This window comes from Haliotis rufescens, unplaced genomic scaffold, assembly GCF_023055435.1.
Source record: "Haliotis rufescens isolate VD_foot unplaced genomic scaffold, xgHalRufe1.0.p SCAF_1, whole genome shotgun sequence".
Classification (NCBI taxonomy): Eukaryota; Metazoa; Mollusca; class Gastropoda; order Lepetellida; family Haliotidae; genus Haliotis; species Haliotis rufescens.
In genome coordinates, this window is record NW_025963779.1 from 37,658,120 (window position 1) to 37,678,829 (window position 20,710).

At 39.5% G+C, this 20,710-nt stretch overlaps 1 protein-coding gene across 16 annotated transcripts in view; it reads left to right on the forward strand.

Moving 5' to 3' along the window:
- The window catches only part of LOC124135719 (amyloid-beta A4 precursor protein-binding family A member 2-like), a 164,544-nt gene that overhangs the window by 122,318 nt on the left and 21,516 nt on the right, over nt 1–20,710 (forward strand). For all 16 annotated transcript variants that reach the window (XM_048396016.1, XM_046501206.2, XM_048396026.1 and 13 more), the window contains 2 exons: nt 6,470–6,652; nt 6,967–7,179. In XM_048396016.1, the coding sequence (XP_048251973.1) occupies nt 6,470–6,652; nt 6,967–7,179 (396 nt within the window). The remainder of the gene's footprint in view (nt 1–6,469; nt 6,653–6,966; nt 7,180–20,710) is intronic.

A 20,710-nucleotide genomic window follows, 5' to 3' on the forward strand; every position in this document is an offset into this window, starting at 1 on the left:
AAAAATTCTGTCTAGTCAACAATAATTCTGACAGCAAAGATTTCTAGATTTGGAAAAGGAAATCTCTGGCTGTTGGCAAGTCTTTTGAAGAAGATGGGTTTTTTTAGCATGGAGTGTGTGATTGTCATCAGTTTTTTTCTTCTTATGGAGACTTTTTCTTGAAGAATTCTTCTTTGGATTTTTGCCAGCTCATGCCTTGATGATCAAAGTGTTCTGCTTTTGAGTTTATATTTGATTATGTTCAGTTAAAAATTGACTCAAGGCTAAAGCATGGTGTTGATTTTCAGTGTATGCCATAAGCTGTGAAGTATGCAAATTATCAATTGGATCTTTTTGCTTTTTCGTCCTGGAAATGTTCTGGGGAAATTTTAACAAGTCATTTGTGGGAAGCAGCTCAAACAAGGCAGTGTTTTTTGTTACCACTGTATCAAATTTGTAGGAGAACATCTTATTGTATCATATAGGAGAGGGATGATTGGTACATGATTGGGCCAATGATGAAAGACTTAGCAGCACTATGCCTGTTTCAGTAGCTAGATTCAACAACTAGCTTATAGAACAGTTTTAGCTCTTGGAACTCACTCCTTACACTGAAAAAGTTGTAGAGGTATCATATTTTTGACTGGCAAGCACTTTTCTTTCACCATGGAAACTGTTTGCCTGATTGTATTAGTTCTTTATCCCTCAGTGGGTGGTACCGGTCAGGGGAATGGGTTCTAGATTAACACAGGAAAGGCTTCAGAGGGCTCCGATATATCAAGTTTGACACTTGAGTTCTGGCAATATTTAGCTTCCTTGTGATGCAAATGCCTATACTTTGCTCCCATCTACTCCAAAGAGCTCCTGGAGTCGCCATTTTCACACGATTCTGGCTCAAAATGGCTAGACACCCAATATCACAGTTCTCTTTCAAGAATTGATTGATCATGTTAATAGGTTTATTAGCATGGGTTGATGCAAGGGGCATGTCTGGTGCATGTAGGAAGAGGCACGCAATGTTGTAAACATCCCACAACCAAATAAATTGTCAAGAAATAAGAGCCAAGTGTTGCATAACGCCATTAATCAGACTGCATGTATCAATGTTATAAAGCCGCGTATTAGGACATGTGAGATTTATGCCTGATGTTTGCTTTCTTTGATCCGGATGCATTGATCATCTCAAAAGAGAATATATTGATCAGAGATTTGTCAGAATTGCCAAAATGTGTCCAAAATGCCTTTTAGAGCTGAAACATATTTTCTACCAAGCATACGCAGAAGAAAAGGACTTATCATTGATTGGCTATGGGAAAGTTCTATGTGTAGAGTTATGAAGAACAGTTTTTGCACAATGTTGATGAAGCTGCTAATGATGGAGAATATGCGTCTTTAAACCTTGTACGTGCCTCCAGAAATTCTGCAAGTGATCAAAACCGTGAACAGGAGCTCAATCAATGATTGACACAAATATCTTGTTTCTTCTTGTGGAAATGTCCACTGTCACGTTATCATGTCCTAACTGACTGTGTTGAGTAGGCTCTTCTGATAATTGTTACCATTTCATCATATTCTTGTAGATGTTATTTGGCCAAAGATTTGCAATCACTGGTAATGAGGTTATACTTCAAGACCTTTGATAAGATCCTGAGCAGTTATTGTAGGAATCGTTTGGACACATCACTTGATATTACTACATTCTTTCAGATAGGATATACAACAAACATGAAAGATTTATGAAATTCCACCTGACATTTATTCAATAAAGTCACAGACTTGGCATTTTTTCAAAGCTAGTTATTCATGTAGATTACTTGTTATCGTTTATGTGTTATTTCTTTTATGTTAACACAGCTATCAGTGGTACTCTGCTGTCAGGATTGGACTAGGACTGTACTGATCCAGTTTGTGGCAGTGATACAATACCATACATCATCAATGGGAATGATGAGTAAAACCCTGAGCGTGTTGTAATGGATCTAGGGGAGGTCGGGTAGCCTAGTGGTTAAAACGTTCGCTCGTCACGCCGAAGACCCAAGCATAAACTTTTAATGTGAACAGTGTTATGCCAAATCCTCCAAGCATAAACCTTTAATGTAAACAGTGTTATGCCAAACTCTCCAAGCATAAACATTTAATGTAAACAGTGATATGCCAAATCCTCCAAGCATAAACTTTTAATGTAAACAGTGTTATGCCAAATCCTCCAAGCATAAACTTTTAATGTAAACAGTGTTATGCCAAATCATCCAAGAATTCTTGTATTTTCTCATCTTTTCGGGGATGTTTTAATAAATGAGTTTCACAAAGTATATGCTTAAAAGAGTCATCACGTCTTTCCATGGACAAAAAACTCACACTAGTGCTTTTAAGCCATAACCTGGCAATTTTGCCTGAATCTGACCACCCACTGCAGGTGCCCTAGAAATGTGAAGCTTAATAGATCTGATACAAGGTATATTAATCCAGTAATGCCCTGTCCTTGGTCTCTTATTGTACTTGCAGATTGAGTCATGTAAATGTCAGTGGCACTGAGATATAAATAAACAGCTTTTAATGCCAGTCCATTGTAGGTGTTCTGTTATCATTTTGAGAGGATTTCAAGATGGTTGCGGAATCTTACAAAGCGAGCTACGTGACGATGGGTGGTCTGAGCATAGCCGTAGGTACCTTTATGTCAGTTTAAACAGTCACTGGTTGTGTCTGTCTTCTCCCATTGATGTCCATGTCTTTGTTTGTATGAAAGCCATGGTGATCTGTATGTCATCGTGGAACAGTTGTCGAAATGTCAGGATCTGAGGTTGTGGTTCTGTTGAGTGGGAGATGCTACTCTGTTTCACTCAGACTTTCGCCACAAAGCGGAAACAAGTTCACATTGAAACATTTATTTATTATCTGGATTATATTTGTTACATAATCTGAATTAAACTAAATCTCATTTGAAGAGACACCTTTGGGCACCAAGACAATTCCAATGCTGTCATGATAATTATTTTAAACATTGTTGGTTGTTATCGAGGTGCGTTAATTTGTTTAATGTGAGTAAAAGTGTAAAATAACTTGTATCTTTGAGCATGTGAGATTGGGTTTGTGCATGTTTAGGATGTAGGGCTGGTTTTTGACTAGTTTCATCCTCCAAGACTACTTTTGAAATATATTTGACAGCCTGATTGAAATTGATGCCATTTAATGGGCGGGACATTATATACCATGTTCTTTGAAGTTTGTCTTTTTAGCATGGAAAGAGAATGCATGAATAGAGTAATCTTTACAGATGATATCGACATCCTGCTTTCGTACAAAAGAGTGAAATTAACATGTTCAGCTGTGCATGTCAAGATCTAACTAGAAATGATGTTTTTATCTCAGCCAAATCTAATATCATGTGTCAAGATAATACCATTTTGATGGCCCACATCACTTGCAATTGCAGTAAGAGTTTACTGAAGTGAGCAGATGGGGGACATAGTCATAAAAACTGGCCAAGTAAAGCACTATTGTTCCCAGTCACACAAAGTAAATGCTTTTAACATTAATGGATTTGAAATTGATTAGTGGTTGAAATGAGTTTACTTTTCATTATGTGTGTTGGGGTTGGTGGCAGATCAGCTTGAGAAGCTGGTGATGATACTGTTGTATGTGACGACAGGATCAGGTCGTCTCTCTTCCTGAACCACTCAGTGGGTGGTGGGAGTTACAGTCACAACGAAGCAGGGGAGCACTTGGTGCTCCAGCATTGCACATATGTGTATATAATGTGAAAAAATGACAAATTTGCAGATAGTAATTTATATTAATTTAATGTTAATTAAATGTTAATTAAAAATATACTACCCCATCAAAATGATAGCCAGCATTAAATAAAGTATATATGTAGTGGGAAATATCTGTAGTACAGATGATGACCTGCATTCCTCAACCCAGCTGGTCATCTGGACAGTGTGGCTGAAGGAACTTAGAATGATGTTTGTTTGTAACTGCTCCGAACCCTTCTCCTCAGACATTCTGGGGATAATTATATTTTTCAAGAGTAGCCATTGAGTAATGTCCTGTTGGACAGGAGGAAACTGCAACATGTATGTTTATGTGCAGTTTCTTTTGTATGATTCTATGCTGTTAATGACTCTAAACTTTTGAATGTTTCACATTATTGTGCATCAGATATAACTGTAAAATGTTCTTGGGGGAAATGTTAACAATTTGGAAAATGACCTTTTGACTTGAGGCTTAGTTTTGTTAAGTTAGTATTTTTCTCTAATGTTGAATGTTTTCTAATGACAGTATTCTGCAGGCTACAATGCTTTTACCTTACCAAGTTAAATACACAGTCAGTTTCAGTGTCTCACATGTACAAGGTGACCACAGTGGAGAGCAATCATAGAAAAGATCTTATGGGAAACTAACTACTCATTGTGATTGCATTTTCTGTCACTGAAAATGATATTGTTCATTGTTGATGTACCTGGGTCTGTGACTCTGTGAGTCCTTTGAACTTTCAGTAATTATCTTCAGGGGTCCTAATCATGAAAATGTGGTTTCCCAAAGTGACTGCTGTTCCAACAATAAATAATATGTAACGTATTTGTGAAGCCTTATAAGTATCATGACTTTGGATTTCCTTGTTAATGAACCGACCCGTGAAGATCCGGGGTAGAATAGGTCTTCAGCAACCCATGCTTGCTGTAAAAGGCGACTATGCTTGACACAAGAGGAGACTAACGGGATCGGGTGGTTAGGCTCGCTGACTTGTTTGATGCATGCCATTGTATTCCCATTGCGTGGATCAATGCTCATGATATCAATCACTGGATTGCCTGGTCCAGACTCGAATATTTACAGACTGCCATCATATAGCTGGAATATTGCTGAGTGCGGCGTTAAACAACAAACAAACAACACATTGATATTGTTTGGTATCGTAACAGAAATGTTCTAAAGGTCTTCTGCTTTGGAAGTAGTTTGTATGATTCAAACAGACAGACACATTTGCTTGCAATGGGTGGACATTAGCTACTTTGATTCTCAGATTATGATGCATAGAGGACAAAATATTTTCTTTGGGCAAAATCCTGTCTCATTGTTAACAATGGTAAATGTCAGTTATGAACAATCCTAATCCTTCTGTCTATCACAGCCTACACTGAACCAGGTGATTGTTTTATCTGATTCAGGACCTATCTTCAGTTAATGCAAGTTATAACTTAAAGTTATGTTCAGTAAGTTTCATTTTGAGCTGAACTGGCTATGTGTTTCTTAATGCTTAAGATTTATCTGGGATACTGCAACTGGGGACGACACTGCTTGGGGTGGGATGTATGGAATTGTTTCACAGAATGTAGACATATTAGGAACTTTACGGTAGACAGTGCAAATGTGTTTGTTTTTTAAGCTAATGTCAGTCTGAAAGCTGTCAGGCTTACTGGCATTGGTATCTTACCCAGGAGCAATAACAAGCATTGCTATGTTTTCTGAAGCGTACCTGGGAGCAAACAGGATCATTAGGTTAGGTCTGCTTCAAATGTTTTCTAGTTGGTTTTGAAGATGTTCCTACAAATATTTTGCTTTTTGAATGTGTATTTTCCACTTGTTTTACTGGAGAATATGAAATGTTTCCAACATGATTTGGACACCTAACAGCATAAGGTCCGGCAATGGTCCAGACATAGAATTAACAAATGAGCATGATACCTACTATAAGTGGATGAAGTAGCTAACTGGTTGCAGACAGGGCATACCTCATAAATTGCTGATAGTTGCTTAGTAACTTGATAAGCCCATATGTGTCTTTTGTTGTATATGGCTTTAGAACAATCAGGGTGGACTCAACTTGTTATTGCGATGTATGGATAGCTAAAGTATTTGGTCTTTTGATAAATTAAATTATGCAGTTGACTGATCTTTACTTGTCTGACAAGGTTGCATCACAGTGTTTCTTTTTTTGGTCAGAGATGTTGGGTTTTGCAGTGTTATTATAACTTCTATAAGCATGGAAATTTGGCTGGAGATTAAACGAATGTTGATAAAAATGAAAGTTTCAAAGGACCAAATATAATATAAATATTGTTCAGAAACGTTTGTGTTCTTAATCTTATGACTGACAACTGGAGTTCTTTACTTTCTTCTACATGCATATGTTACTTGTTCCAGGACAGAATTATGTCTGAAAGGAATGAAAGAGCATTATTCCTTTTTTAACTTCTGGGTAACATCTATCACTGTCCATCAGAGTGTCTATCTATATCCATGTGAAAAAGACTTCCTGAAACATCTGAGACTCATTTGGCTCATTAATGTCTTACCTTTGCATTTGTAGGTAGTATGTAGTCTTCTGGTACATCTGGTACATTTGGTACATCTGGTTCATATGGTTCATATGGTTCATATGGTTCATATTGAAGACCCCATGTTATTGTTAAAAGTAAAATACATGTTTGAAAACTATTGCATTATAATTTGTGGGTACTATAACGGTGTGTGTTTTGTGTTGCAGGCCCAGCTGATAGCCCAGTCCATCGGGCAGGCCTTCCAGGTGGCCTACATGGAGTTCCTGAAGGCCAATGGCATCGAGGACCCGGGCATCCTGAAGGAGATGGACTACCAGGATGTTCTCAACCAGCAGGAGATCTACGGGGAGGAACTCAACCTGTTTGCCAACAAGGACTATCACAAAGAGGTACATGTGAAAGCCACTTCTTATTCCACAGCCTTCCAATATTAGAAGAACTGACTTTTTCTCTGCCAGTATATGTGAAAGACCCGTGTCATTCCCCATTTATCTCGTTCAAAAGAACCCATCTCCTTCCCCACTCTTCCCATATGAAAGGACCAACTCATCCACCTATATCCTGTGATTTAAAGAACCATCTCCTTTCACACCTTCCTATGTGAAAGGACCAAATCGTCCACCTATCTCCTGTGACTTGAGGAACCACCCCCTTCCTCCTTCCTACATGTAAGTCAGTATGTGACTTCTGTCCTCCTCTCCAGGTGATAGTGCCGAAGACAAAAGGGGAACCTTTGGGTGTTGTGATTGTGGAGTCAGGTTGGGGATCCATGGTGCCTACTGTCGTCCTGGCCAACATGATGCCAACTGGTCCAGCAGCACGCTGTGGTCAGCTCAACATCGGTGACCAGATCATCTCCATCAATGGCATCAGCCTGGTCGGCCTGCCCCTGTCAGCATGTCAAAATCAGATCAAGGTAAGCAACTTCAGCTGTCATCATATGGTCATAGAAAGACAGGAGGATATAGTTTTATTAGGACTGCAAATATACTTTCACGAATGTGTGTGTTACATTAAAACAAAGACAGAAATGTAGTGATAAGAAGCAACATTATGGCTTTTCTTGGTTTAGAAAACATTACATGGTGTATATTAAGTTTCATCAGAGTATCCAGACCCCTTGTTTGGTGATCAACACCAGCAGCGTTCAGCAGATCTTGAACATATTCACTCTAATTATTACTTTTCCTAATATAATGGTATACCATACAATCAGTGATTTATTGAATAGGAGAAAGGCAGTATTTATATGACAAGAAATGTTTATAGATTTCAGAGGGATATTTAGTACTTGTCAATACCATGGACAGCTATATCTTCATACAACAGTACATCTGTCTTGCAGCAGAACTAAATGATTTCAAGTCTTGAAACATTTCCTGTTGTGTTCCCACTCACCGCGGACGTCATTTGGTATTAAGTGTCCATCAGAACTGTGTGAGACTGGCAGCATATCCAGATCAGCCAGTCTGGGCGGGCCTGGCCAGAGAGATCCACCAGTATTTGTCCATCAGACAAAGATGAACCGGTCAGAATTGACACAATGTAATTGGATTCCCAGATAAACTTTTAGATCTGGACATCCAAAACATTTTGCAGTGATATAAGCTTCTTAGGAACTGATGAGATTTTTAAGATGCAGTTTCATGAATGGACATAGTATATCAAATTATGTTGGATGTTGAAAATATGCTTATGGTTTTCTATTGTATTTCTGACTGAAGTGTGTTATAATATGATTTAAGGGGCAGTCGGGTAGCCTAGCGGTTAAACGTTTGCTCGCCACGCTGAAAACCCGGGTTCGACCCTGGACATAGGTACAATTGTAAAGCCCATTTCTGGTGTCTCCTGCCGTGATATTGCTGGAATATTGCTACAAGCGGCGTAAAATCAAATTCACTCACTCACTCACTATAATATGATTTGCTTACAACTAAAAATTGTAGTTCTCAAATTGTGAAATTGATGGGAACCAATATTTAAGGTCTAAAACTTGAGAAGTTTTTAGAGTGATGGTGATCATGTGTTTAACAGGCCACTTCCTGACATTAATAAGAATTGAATATGCATATCTTCCCTGACAATGTTTTCATGTGCAAACAATGTCTGAATTGAAACCAGAAGTTGATGCAAGCAAACTATCACCATAGTGCCAGGAACAGGTTAAGAACTGATGCACTTTGAATGAACATCATTATCAGATTCGTGTGGTGAGGGGCGGTCGGGTAGCCTAGTGGTTAAAGCGTTAGCTCGTCACGCCATAGACCCGGGTTCGATTCCCGACATGGGTACAATGTGTGAAGCCCATTTCTGGTGTCCCCCGCCGTGATATTGCTGGAATATTGCTAAAAGCGGCGTAAAACCGTACTCACTCACTCACTCGTGTGGTGAAAACTGCACTAGAATACCATCATGTCATGTTTGATTTGGAGTTGTTGTCTGAATCTAGGATGAAACGTTTATTCAAATGTGCATGCAGATTTGTTGTCTTTACAGACTCAAGAATCAAAGTACATGATATTGTTCAAAGATTTTGGACAGATTTTTGGTCAGAGCAAGATTTCATAAGAAATGTAAAGTCAAGAATGGTCTGTTTTGTATGGAGTCAAAATTGGAAGATGTTGTGTGGGCAGTAGTAGATACAAAGGCATTGTGTACACATTCATATCCTAGAATAAACACCAAGTCCTTGAGAAAGCTGAGCAGGACAAGAAACTGTCTGTTAGCAAGAAAAACACAGGGTGATACCATCACTTCTTGATCCTTGCACTCTTTGCACAAACACAAATGGAGATAAATTGAGCAAAAAGGGTGATAAATCAGAAACGTCTGACACGATAAAAACGTGTGGTTACTGCCTTTCTTATTGACTGCATGTGTTGGATACTGGCTCAAGTACTCAAAGAATGTTTTGACTCTTCAAGTGAACAAGAAAAAGAGACAATTTGATTTGGTATGCATTGAAAACGTATTCCTGACCGGCACGAGGCTGGTTGGACGTTACATGTCAAACTGATTGACAGGCATGATGTTATCGTAGAAAGTGAGGCTTTTCTTGCTTGCCAGCCATTGATGATGTTGTCTTTATTGTATCCGTGGACTGCCAGACTCGTGACACATCATGCATCTTGAACTTTCCCAACGCTACTTTACTCCCATTTCCCTGTTTTTATTTTCAATTAAAGTCTGAATTGAGTTTCAAGTTGATCCTCTGGTCAATAATGGTAAAGCTTTCAAGATTCTGAGGATGTGTGGCAAATGTGATGTTCATCATGTCAGATCATGCTCCAGATACGATAATAATCCTCTGTACTGTTGAGAATCTATTGTTTGACTTCATCCGCATCATGGTATGTTGTCTTGATGTCTGTATATGAAACATTACTATGGAAATATATCTGAAAACAGACATGGCAAATAGTCTGTTTGTCAAGCATTGATTTCCAAAGACAGTGTGGTCAGTTGCATGATGAAATGCTATTCAGGTTTTCCCTCAACTAATTACTATAATAAACAAGAGATTAAGGATTTATCGACACATACACTGGCAACAATACAGGAAGAAAAAAAATTGCCTACAAGGGAATTAAATGTTATGGATCCAGTATTGATTGGTTCTTGCATCTGACAGTACCATTGATCTAATTACACCAGGTTGGGGAGGATGTGAGCTAGAATAAACTTCATATTGATCTGAACTGATTGACTGCCCACATATAAAACTCCTGTCTGCCATTGTGCTTGTCAATAATCGATCAGGTGGAAGGTTAATCGTCCACAAGATGGGAGTTAATCCATTGTTCTCTGTTGTTGTACAGTCCTATAGTCAATGATCAAGTGAAAGGTTAACTGTCCACAAGATGGGAGTTACTCCATTGTTCTCTGTTGTTGTACAGTCCTATAGTCAATGATCAGGTGGAAGGTTAACGGTCCACAAGATGGGAGTTACTCCATTGTTCTCTGTTGTTGTACAGACCTATAGTCAATGATCAGGTGGAAGATAAACTGTCCACAAGATGGGAGTTACTCCATTGTTCTCTGTTGTTGTACAGTCCTATAGTCAATGATCAAGTGAAAGGTTAACTGTCCACAAGATGGGAGTTACTCCATTGTTCTCTGATGTTGTACAGTCCTATAGACAATGATCAGATGGAATGTTAACGGTCCACAAGATGGGAGTTACTCCATTGTTCTCTGTTGTTGTACAGTCCTATAGTCAATGATCAGGTGGAAGGTTAACTGTCCACAAGATGGGAGTTACTCCATTGTTCGCTTTTGTTGTACAGTCCTATAGTCAATGATCAAGTGAAAGGTTAACTGTCCACAAGATGGGAGTTACTCCATTGTTCTCTGATGTTGTACAGTCCTATAGTCAATGATCAGGTGGAAGGTTAACTGTCCACAAGATGGGAGTTACTCCATTGTTCTCTGTTGTTGGACAGTCCTATAGTCAATGATCAGGTGGAAGGTTAACTGTCCACAAGATGGGAGTTACTCCATTGTTCTCTGTTGTTGTACAGTCCTATAGTCAATGATCAAGTGAAAGGTTTACTGTCCACAAGATGGGAGTTACTCCATTGTTCTCTGATGTTGTACAGACCTATAGTCAATGATCAGATGGAAGGTTAACTGTCCACAAGATGGGAGTTACTCCATTGTTCTCTGTTGTTGTACAGTCCTATAGTCAATGATCAGGTGGAAGGTTAACTGTCCACAAGATGGGAGGTACTCCATTGTTCTCTGATGTTGTACAGTCCTATAGTCAATGATCAGGTGGAAGATTAACTGTCCACAAGATTGGAGTTACTCCATTGTTCTCTGTTGTTGTACAGACCTATAGTCAATGATCAGGTGGAAGGTTAACTGTCCACAAGATGGGAGTTACTCCATTGTCCTCTGTTTTTGTACAGTCCTATAGTCAATGATCAGGTGGAAGATAAACTGTCCACAAGATGGGAGTTACTCCATTGTTCTCTGTTGTTGTACAGACCTATAGTCAATGATCAGGTGGAAGGTTAACTGTCCACAAGATTGGAGTTACTCCATTGTTCTCTGTTGTTGTACTGTCCTATAGTCAATGACCAGGTGGAAGGTTAACTGTCCACAAGATGGGAGTTACTCCATTGTTCTCTGTTGTTGTACAGACCTATAGTCAATGACCAGGTGGAAGGTTAACTGTGCACAAGATGGGAGTTACTCCATTGTTCTCTGTTGTTGTACTGTCCTACAGTCAATGATCAGGTGGAAGGTTAACTGTCCACAAGATTGGAGTTACTCCATTCTTCTCTGTTGTTGTACTGTCCTACAGTCAATGATCAGGTGGAAGGTTAACTGTCCACAAGATGGGAGTTACTCCATTGTTCTCTGTTGTTGTACAGTCCTATAGTCAATGATCAGGTGGAAGGTTAACTGTCCACAAGATGGGAGTTACTCCACTGTTCTCTGTTGTTGTACAGTCCTATAGTCAATGATCAGGTGGAAGATTAACTGTCCACAAGATGGGAGTTACTCCATTTTTCTCTGTTGTTGTACAGACCTATAGTCAATGATCAGGTGGAAGGTTTACTGTCCACAAGATGGGAGTTACTCCATTGTTCTCTGTTGTTGTACAGACCTATAGTCAATGATCAGATGGAAGGTTAACTGTCCACAAGATTGAAGTTACTCCATTGTTCTCTGTTGTTGTACTGTCCTACCGTCAATGATCAGGTGGAAGGTTAACTGTCCACAAGATGGGAGTTACTCCATTGTTCTCTGATGTTGTACAGACCTATAGTCAATGATCAGGTGGAAGGTTAACTGTCCACAAGATTGGAGTTACTCCATTGCTCTCTGTTGTTGTACAGTCCTATAGTCAATGATCAGGTGGAAGGTTAACTGTCCACAAGATGGGAGTTACTCCATTGTTCTCTGATGTTGTACAGTCCTATAGTCAATGATCAAGTGAAAGGTTAACTGTCCACAAGATGGGAGTTACTCCATTGTTCTCTGTTGTTGTACTGTCCTATAGTCAATGACCAGGTGGAAGGTTAACTGTCCACAAGATGGGAGTTACTCCATTGTTCTCTGTTGTTGTACTGTCCTACAGTCAATGATCAGGTGGAAGGTTAACTGTCCACAAGATGGGAGTTACTCCATTGTTCTCTGATGTTGTACAGACCTATAGTCAATGATCAGGTGGAAGGTTAACTGTCCACAAGATTGGAGTTTCTCCATTGTTCTCTGTTGTACTGTCCTACAGTCAATGATCAGGTGGAAGGTTAACTGTCCACAAGATGGGAGTTACTCCATTGTTCTCTGTTGTTGTACAGTCCTATAGTCAATGATCAGGTGGAAGGTTAACTGTCCTAAAGATGGAAGTTACTCCATTGTTCTCTGTTGTTGTACAGTCCTATAGTCAATGATCAAGTGAAAGGTTAACTGTCCACAAGATGGGAGTTACTCCATTGTTCTCTGTTGTTGTACAGTCCTATAGTCAATGATCAGGTGGAAGGTTTACTGTCCACAAGATGGGAGTTACTCCATTGTTCTCTGTTGTTGTACAGTCCTATAGTCAATGATCAGGTGGAAGGTTAACTGTCCACAAGATGGGAGTTACTTCATTGTTCTCTGTTGTTGTACAGTCCTATAGTCAATGATCAGGTGGAAGGTTAACTGTCCACAAGATGGGAGTTACTTCATTGTTCTCTGTTGTTGTACAGACCTATAGTCAATGATCAGGTGGAAGATTAACTGTCCACAAGATGGGAGTTACTGCATTGTTCTCTGTTGTTGTACAGACCTATAGTCAATGATCAGGTGGAAGGTTAACTGTGCACAAGATGGGAGTTACTCCATTGTTCTCTGTTGTTGTACTGTCCTACAGTCAATGATCAGGTGGAAGGTTAACTGTCCACAAGATTGTAGTTACTCCATTGTTCTCTGTTGTTGTACAGACCTATAGTTAATGATCAGGTGGAAGGTTAACTGTGCACAAGATGGGAGTTACTCCATTGTTCTCTGTTGTTGTACTGTCCTACAGTCAATGATCAGGTGGAAGGTTAACTGTCCACAAGATTGGAGTTATTCCATTGTTCTCTGTTGTTGAACTGTCCTACAGTCAATGATCAGGTGGAAGGTTAACTGTCCACAAGATTGGAGTTACTCCATTGTTATCTGTTGTTGTACAGTCCTATAGTCAATGATCAGGTGGAAGATTAACTGTCCACAAGATGGGAGTTTCTCCATTGTTCTCTGTTGTTGTACTGTCCTATAGTCAATGATCAAGTGGAAGGTTAACTGTCCACAAGATGGGAGATACTCCATTGTTCTCTCTTGTTGTACAGTCCTATAGTCAATGATCAAGTGGAAGGTTAACTGTCCACAAGATGGGAGTTACGCCATTGTTATCTGTTGTTGTACAGTCCTATAGTCAATGATCAGGTGGAAGATTAACTGTCCACAAGATGGGAGTTACTCCATTGTTCTCTGTTGTTGTACAGTCCTATTGTCAATGATCAGGTGGAAGGTTAACTGTCCACAAGATGAGAGTTACTCCATTGTTCCCCAGTTGTTGTACAGTCCTATAGTCAATGATCAGGTGGAAGGTTTACTGTCCACAAGATTGGAGTTACTCCATTGTTCTCTGTTGTTGTACAGTCCTATAGTCAATGACCAGGTGGAAGGTTAACTGTCCACAAGATGGGAGTTACTCCATTGTTCTTTGTTGTACAGTCCTATAGTCAATGATCAGGTGGAAGGTTAACTGTCCACAAGATGGAAGTTACTCCATTGTTCTCTGTTGTTGTACAGTCCTATTGTCAATGATCAGGTGGAAGGTTAACTGTCCACAAGATGAGAGTTACTCCATTGTTCCCCAGTTGTTGTACAGTCCTATAGTCAATGATCAGGTGGAAGGTTTACTGTCCACAAGATTGGAGTTACTCCATTGTTCTCTGTTGTTGTACAGTCCTATAGTCAATGACCAGGTGGAAGGTTAACTGTCCACAAGATGGGAGTTACTCCATTGTTCTTTGTTGTACAGTCCTATAGTCAATGATCAGGTGGAAGGTTAACTGTCCACAAGATGGGAGTTACTCCATTGTTCTTTGTTGTACAGTCCTATAGTCAATGATCAGGTGGAAGGTTAACTGTCCACAAGATGGGAGTTACTCCATTGTTCTTTGTTGTACAGTCCTATAGTCAATGATCAGGTGGAAGGTTAACTGTCCACAAGATGGGAGTTACTCCATTGTTCTTTGTTGTACAGTCCTATAGTCAATGATCAGGTGGAAGGTTAACTGTCCACAAGATGGGAGTTACTCCATTGTTCTTTGTTGTACAGTCCTATAGTCAATGATCAGGTGGAAGGTTAACTGTCCACAAGATGGGAGTTACTCCATTGTTCTTTGTTGTACAGTCCTATAGTCAATGATCAGGTGGAAGGTTAACTGTCCACAAGATGGGAGTTACTCCATTGTTCTTTGTTGTACAGTCCTATAGTCAATGATCAGGTGGAAGGTTAACTGTCCACAAGATGGGAGTTACTCCATTGTTCTTTGTTGTACAGTCCTATAGTCAATGATCAGGTGGAAGGTTAACTGTCCACAAGATGGGAGTTACTCCATTGTTCTTTGTTGTACAGTCCTATAGTCAATGATCAGGTGGAAGGTTAACTGTCCACAAGATGGGAGTTACTCCATTGTTCTTTGTTGTACAGTCCTATAGTCAATGATCAGGTGGAAGGTTAACTGTCCACAAGATGGGAGTTACTCCATTGTTCTTTGTTGTACAGTCCTATAGTCAATGATCAGGTGGAAGGTTAACTGTCCACAAGGTGGGAGTTACTCCATTGTTCTCTGGCTTCCTTCGGCATCAAGTTGACATGCAGTGTATGGTTGAAATACTGTTTAAAATTACATGAAATCAAACTCACTCACTCACTCACTCACTCACTCACTCACTCACTCACTCACTCACTCACTCACTCACTCACTCACTCACTCACTCACTCACTCACTCACTCACTCACTGCACCATAAACAATGGATATAGTTGACTAAGCTTGATCAAATGTTGTTTGATAGGTTATTATATTTGAACCATCTTAGTAAAGCTAACTACTCGTCTGAGTAGTCCAGAAAACTATTAGTATAAAGCTATCCTTCATTACCCGAGAAATGAAATGTTGATGTATGACATAAGGTAAAATAGTTGTGTGTTATAGGAGTAAGAGGAGGTATTCCATTACTGGGGAAACAACTTGAGTTGTATCCTTATGTCTGATCCAGTGTGACTAGCAGCCTTAGAATGTAGCTGTCCACGACAACGTCTGGATCTGACCCTAATACTCCCAACACGAGACTGACACATAGATTATTCCCTATCGGTCCACACTGCGCCACAAGGTTCCCATAATGTGCTTCTCAACATATTAGATCCCAGATGAATAGGCTGTAAAGAATTATTGAATTTTTATCCACGATATTATATCTAAATGGCTGTGGCCAGCTTAGGATGGATTTGTGAATTACTTGGAAATAGAGTTCTCTATTAGGTGTCATTTCAGAATTCTGTTAACGTGGATACATGAATTAGCAATAAAGTGGACAGTATGGTGTCATAGAGGGCGTTAAGGTGATGCCAGACAGGACTACAATAATTGGCCCCATAACAAGTCTCCCCAGTGCAGTCATTCTCACAATGAGTTTCCTTAATCCACTGAGCCTAACTAGCTAGAACCAGGCCAAATGGCACCTAATTTCATTGTCTTACACTTCAAAAGGTTGCTTTTCTCGGCGGGATAGCAAGGTGGTAAATTGTGTTGTAAAGTACATCAAAGCTCAGATCTTTTAACGGGGAAAAGACACATAAAATCATGCATGCTTGAGTGTGTTGAAGGTTGCCATAAGGAAGAAAGATTGTACACAGCGTTATCTGAAAACTTTTCCCATTTGTGCGAGTTTTGTAATATGTTTTTGTAACAATGGTTTGAGAAGGGTGGTGCATGATGAATGACGTTGGGTGATTTGGAGGATGTATTACTGGCCATAGGGGATGACATCAAGGGAATGATATCAAGGGGAGTCACCATCATGTCCTAGCTGGATGTATCAGCTTGGTTCTCCAAGGGAAGTCTTCATTCCTAATAATCTCCCGAAGATGTACCAACAGCTGTATGAACCCAGATATTTGGACAAGTTTGCAATCTCATTAAAAACATATCCTTGCTGCCGCTAAACAAAGATCTGAGGACATCCCATTACAGGTCACGTCAGAACGACCTTTCGCAAACTTTGACCGACCACTGAAATGACTAACAAGAAGTCGACATCAGCCAATAAGAAAGCAGCTTTCTCAAGCTTTCCAGCACTCACTTCAACCTGGCAACTTCCATATCAGACTACGCTTGAAAAATATGTTGACATAGTTCTCGATTAAAATTTGGAAAACTGAACAAACGAACATTCCGGAATGTCTACCGGGTAATTGATTGACATTGTATGGCAGTGAATCCCACGTACTGTGCAATGCCTCCTCTGTTAAAATGCTCAGATCTTTGTCTAGCGATAGCGAGAACTAAGATCTGATTTTAATGAGATTGGACAAGTTTGTATCATTACCTGCACAATAACAAATCTTTTGAATAATCTAAAATTTGTTATGTTATCAATAATGAATGTGTATATGAAGATATTCAAGAAGTATTGGGAATTTTTTTTGCTTGTCTTATTTCAGATGATCTGGCATATGTGAGATGAGTTTTGATGGTAATCTTTGAAATGGACGTTGGCATTGTTTATGAATGACATTGGAAGAAAACATAGAGGGTTGACTTAATGCTGTCCTCCTCTGGAGCTTCAGTGTGATTTATTTGATGTGTGTTTCTTCTCCCCATACAGGCCTGTGTGAGAGTGAGGAAATAACATTGAGAAAAATGTTCATGTTACATGCGACCGCCTCCGTGGTCTTGTGGTAGAGCGTCCGCCCGGAGAGCGGAAGGTCCAGGGTTCGATCCCGGGCCGCGTCATACAAAAAGACGTTAAAAGATTGTACTTGTTACCCTGTCTGGCGCTCGGCATTAAGGGGCTAAAACAAGGACTGGTCGGCTCGAAGTCAGTATACTGTGTCTGAGTGGGGTATTCATGTTAACTGCGGCATGGTATCTCAGTGAGCTAGCACTATAAATCGGTCTCAGTCCGGACTAGTACAAGCAGCCACACACACATACACGTGCATGCACGTCGCTATATAAGTGCAATAATCTTGGACGCGACGTTAAACCCAATTTCACCTCACCTCACCTCATGTTACATGCTGTCACCTTGAGATAACCAAAAGTTAGGCTTCATTTGTTATTCATCCCATTATAGTGAGGTGGTTCAATTATATCCCATGTGATTCTACTTTCATTGAGTCTGCATAACTTATTTACCCTTTATCAAATATGCAATTAAATCCAATTTTATGCAGTCTCATATCAAATACATGAAAAATGCCATTTTCACTCTAAATTTACACCAATTTCCCATACCGGTAAATATAATCCTGAGATATCTCATGAATTGATCCTTGTTTTGGGAGCCATGTATCAGAAACACATAATTTTAACCCACTTGATTGAGTCTGTCAGGGCTCCTTTGTCCATTGTATTTTGTAATCTATTTGAATAACCCTAAAAAATCATTGAACCATTGAGCCTGAAACGAGATATGCATGTTCCTTACAAAGGTGACACCAAGACTGGTTAAATGGTTCTGATCCCGGAGTTTTGAAATGGCTATCATGGTGGCCTGTTTCAAAATATGTCCTTGTCTTCACTTGACAATTGTGCAGGTATGTTCTACAAATAACATTCCTTCCCCTCAGAACCACCAAATGTCATATAGATCATTTACAATTTGCAATGTGTGGTATAATGTTACTATGTATGATATATATCTCACCATGAGTAAATGTCTATATGAACTTACATGTTGATTCATTATCTTTCCATCCATTTACTTGTGACTTCTCCAAAAAAGAAATGAGCCTGAAACATCATACTTATGAGATTTGTTTATGGAATTAAGAACAAAATATATTAATTTCAGAACCAAAAGGTCAAGGAATCTTAAACAGTAAAATGACATACAACACGCTAGTTCATGCCAGTAAAATGCAGATAACATAAACATTAAATAATCTTGATTCTCCTGAGAAAGGCCCACAGAGATGAAACTTTATGAAGATGTATTTGCAAGACCATTACCCATTCGGTATCATGTTCTTAGAAACCAAAAGGGGGCAGGGGTGGCTCAGTCGTCTAAGGCGCCGCGATTCGCTGTGCAGAGTTGCGTCCCTTGGGCACGTCAGAAACCTATGATTGTGGGTTCGAATCCAGGTTCGCCCCGATTATGTTTCTAGGTTTGTCAGCACCATACCCGTGCTCGTGGGTTTCACTGAAGTGGTAAATGTCTGAGACCTGCATCACTTCGGGCTTTTCTCCCACATTAAGCTGACTCGCCGTGATATAACTGGAATACTGTTAAAAGCGGTGTTAAACCCAACTCACTCACTCACTAGAAACCGAAGGACTGACATGGCCAGTAAGTCAGTAATATGACGGTTGATTGATAAGTTCTGAGCATCACACAGAAGGAATAGTTTGTTTGTTGTAGACATGACATGATGTCAAACTTGAGTCATATGAGCCACTTGTTTCACTGTGACAAAGTCGGTGAAATAATCAGAGGCCTGTGACCTTTAGAAAATTGACAGACTTGAGGAACATGTAGTGATCAAGTACTTGCAGAAAAAGGGCAAGCCATCCATAAAGATATGAGTACAACACTAGGGAAGGATGCCCCTTCCTATGCCACCATAAAGAGGTGGGAAGCATAGTTTAAGTGTGGCAGGGAGAACCTTGAAGACAATCCCTGTCCTGGAAGGCCCGTTACGTCAGCATCACCAGAAATTATCCGGAGAATCCTCGATATTGTGTTGACATGGTGAATGTCATCATGGTGTCATCATCTTCCAAAAGGCCAGACTATAAATGGAGCATATTATGCGGCACTTTTGAGGCATTTACGGGATGAAATTAAGACTAAGAGATGTGGGAACCTGAGAAAGGTGTCCTCTTCCTTCAGGACAATGCGCCAGAGCACAAATCAGTCACTGCGATGGTTACAATCCATGAGTGTGCCTTTGAACTCCTTCAGCGCCCACCTAATTCTCTTGATCTTTCTCAATCAGACTTCCATCTTTTCCCAAACATGAAGAAAGCTCGAGCCGGAACCCATTGACAATGACGTCACAGAAGCTGTGGAGAACTTTTTTGGACTGCCAAGAGAAGGACTTATACAAAACTGGGAAAAAACACCTCCAACATGTTGGATCAATGTGGTGGGGGATTATTTGAAAAATAAATCATTTTAAGAACTTATCGATCAACCCTCACATATTTGAAATGGGGTTCAGATTTAATCAAAGCACTTTAAAATTCAAAACATGGGCATTTTTAGACTTAAGCAATTTTTTCTTGAAAGTGAAAAGAAATTCTGATATTAAATAACATTACAGGGACAACAATGTGTAAATGACCATGTGTGTTTCTTTTAGTCAGCTGCCTCACTCACTTAGGCCTTTGTTTACAATGTTGCAAAAATGAAATATCTCCCGTCTCTGAGAAGCTGCTTTGCTTAATTAAGTCTTTACATGAATGTTTGTTACCAGATGAAGTTCTTTACTACTGTTCCCTTACATTAAACACACTTTACTACTGTTCCCTTACATTAAACACACTTTACTACTGTTCCCTTACATTAAACACACTTTACTACTGTTCCCTTACATTAAACACACTTTACTACTGTTCACTTACATTATACACACTCTACAACTGTTCCCTTACATTAAACACACTTTACTACTGTTCCCTTACATTAAACACACTTTACTACTGTTCACTTACATTATACACACTCTACAACTGTTCCCTTACATTAAACACACTTTACTACTGTTCCCTTACATTAAACACACTTTACTACTGTTCCCTTACATTAAACACACTCTACAACTGTTCCCTTACATTAAACACACTTTACTACTGTTCCCTTACATTAAACACACTTTACTACTGTTCCCTTACATTAAACACACTTTACTACTGTTCCCTTACATTAAACACACTTTACAACTGTTCCCTTACATTAAACACACTTTACAACTGTTCCCTTACATTAAACACACTTTACTACTGTTCCCTTACATTAAACACACTTTACTACTGTTCCCTTACATTAAACACACTTTACAACTGTTCCCTTACATTAAACACACTTTACAACTGTTCCCTTACATTAAACACACTTTACTACTGTTCCCTTACATTAAACACACTTTACTACTGTTCCCTTACATTAAACACACTTTACTACTGTTCCCTTACATTAAACACACTTTACTACTGTTCCCTTACATTA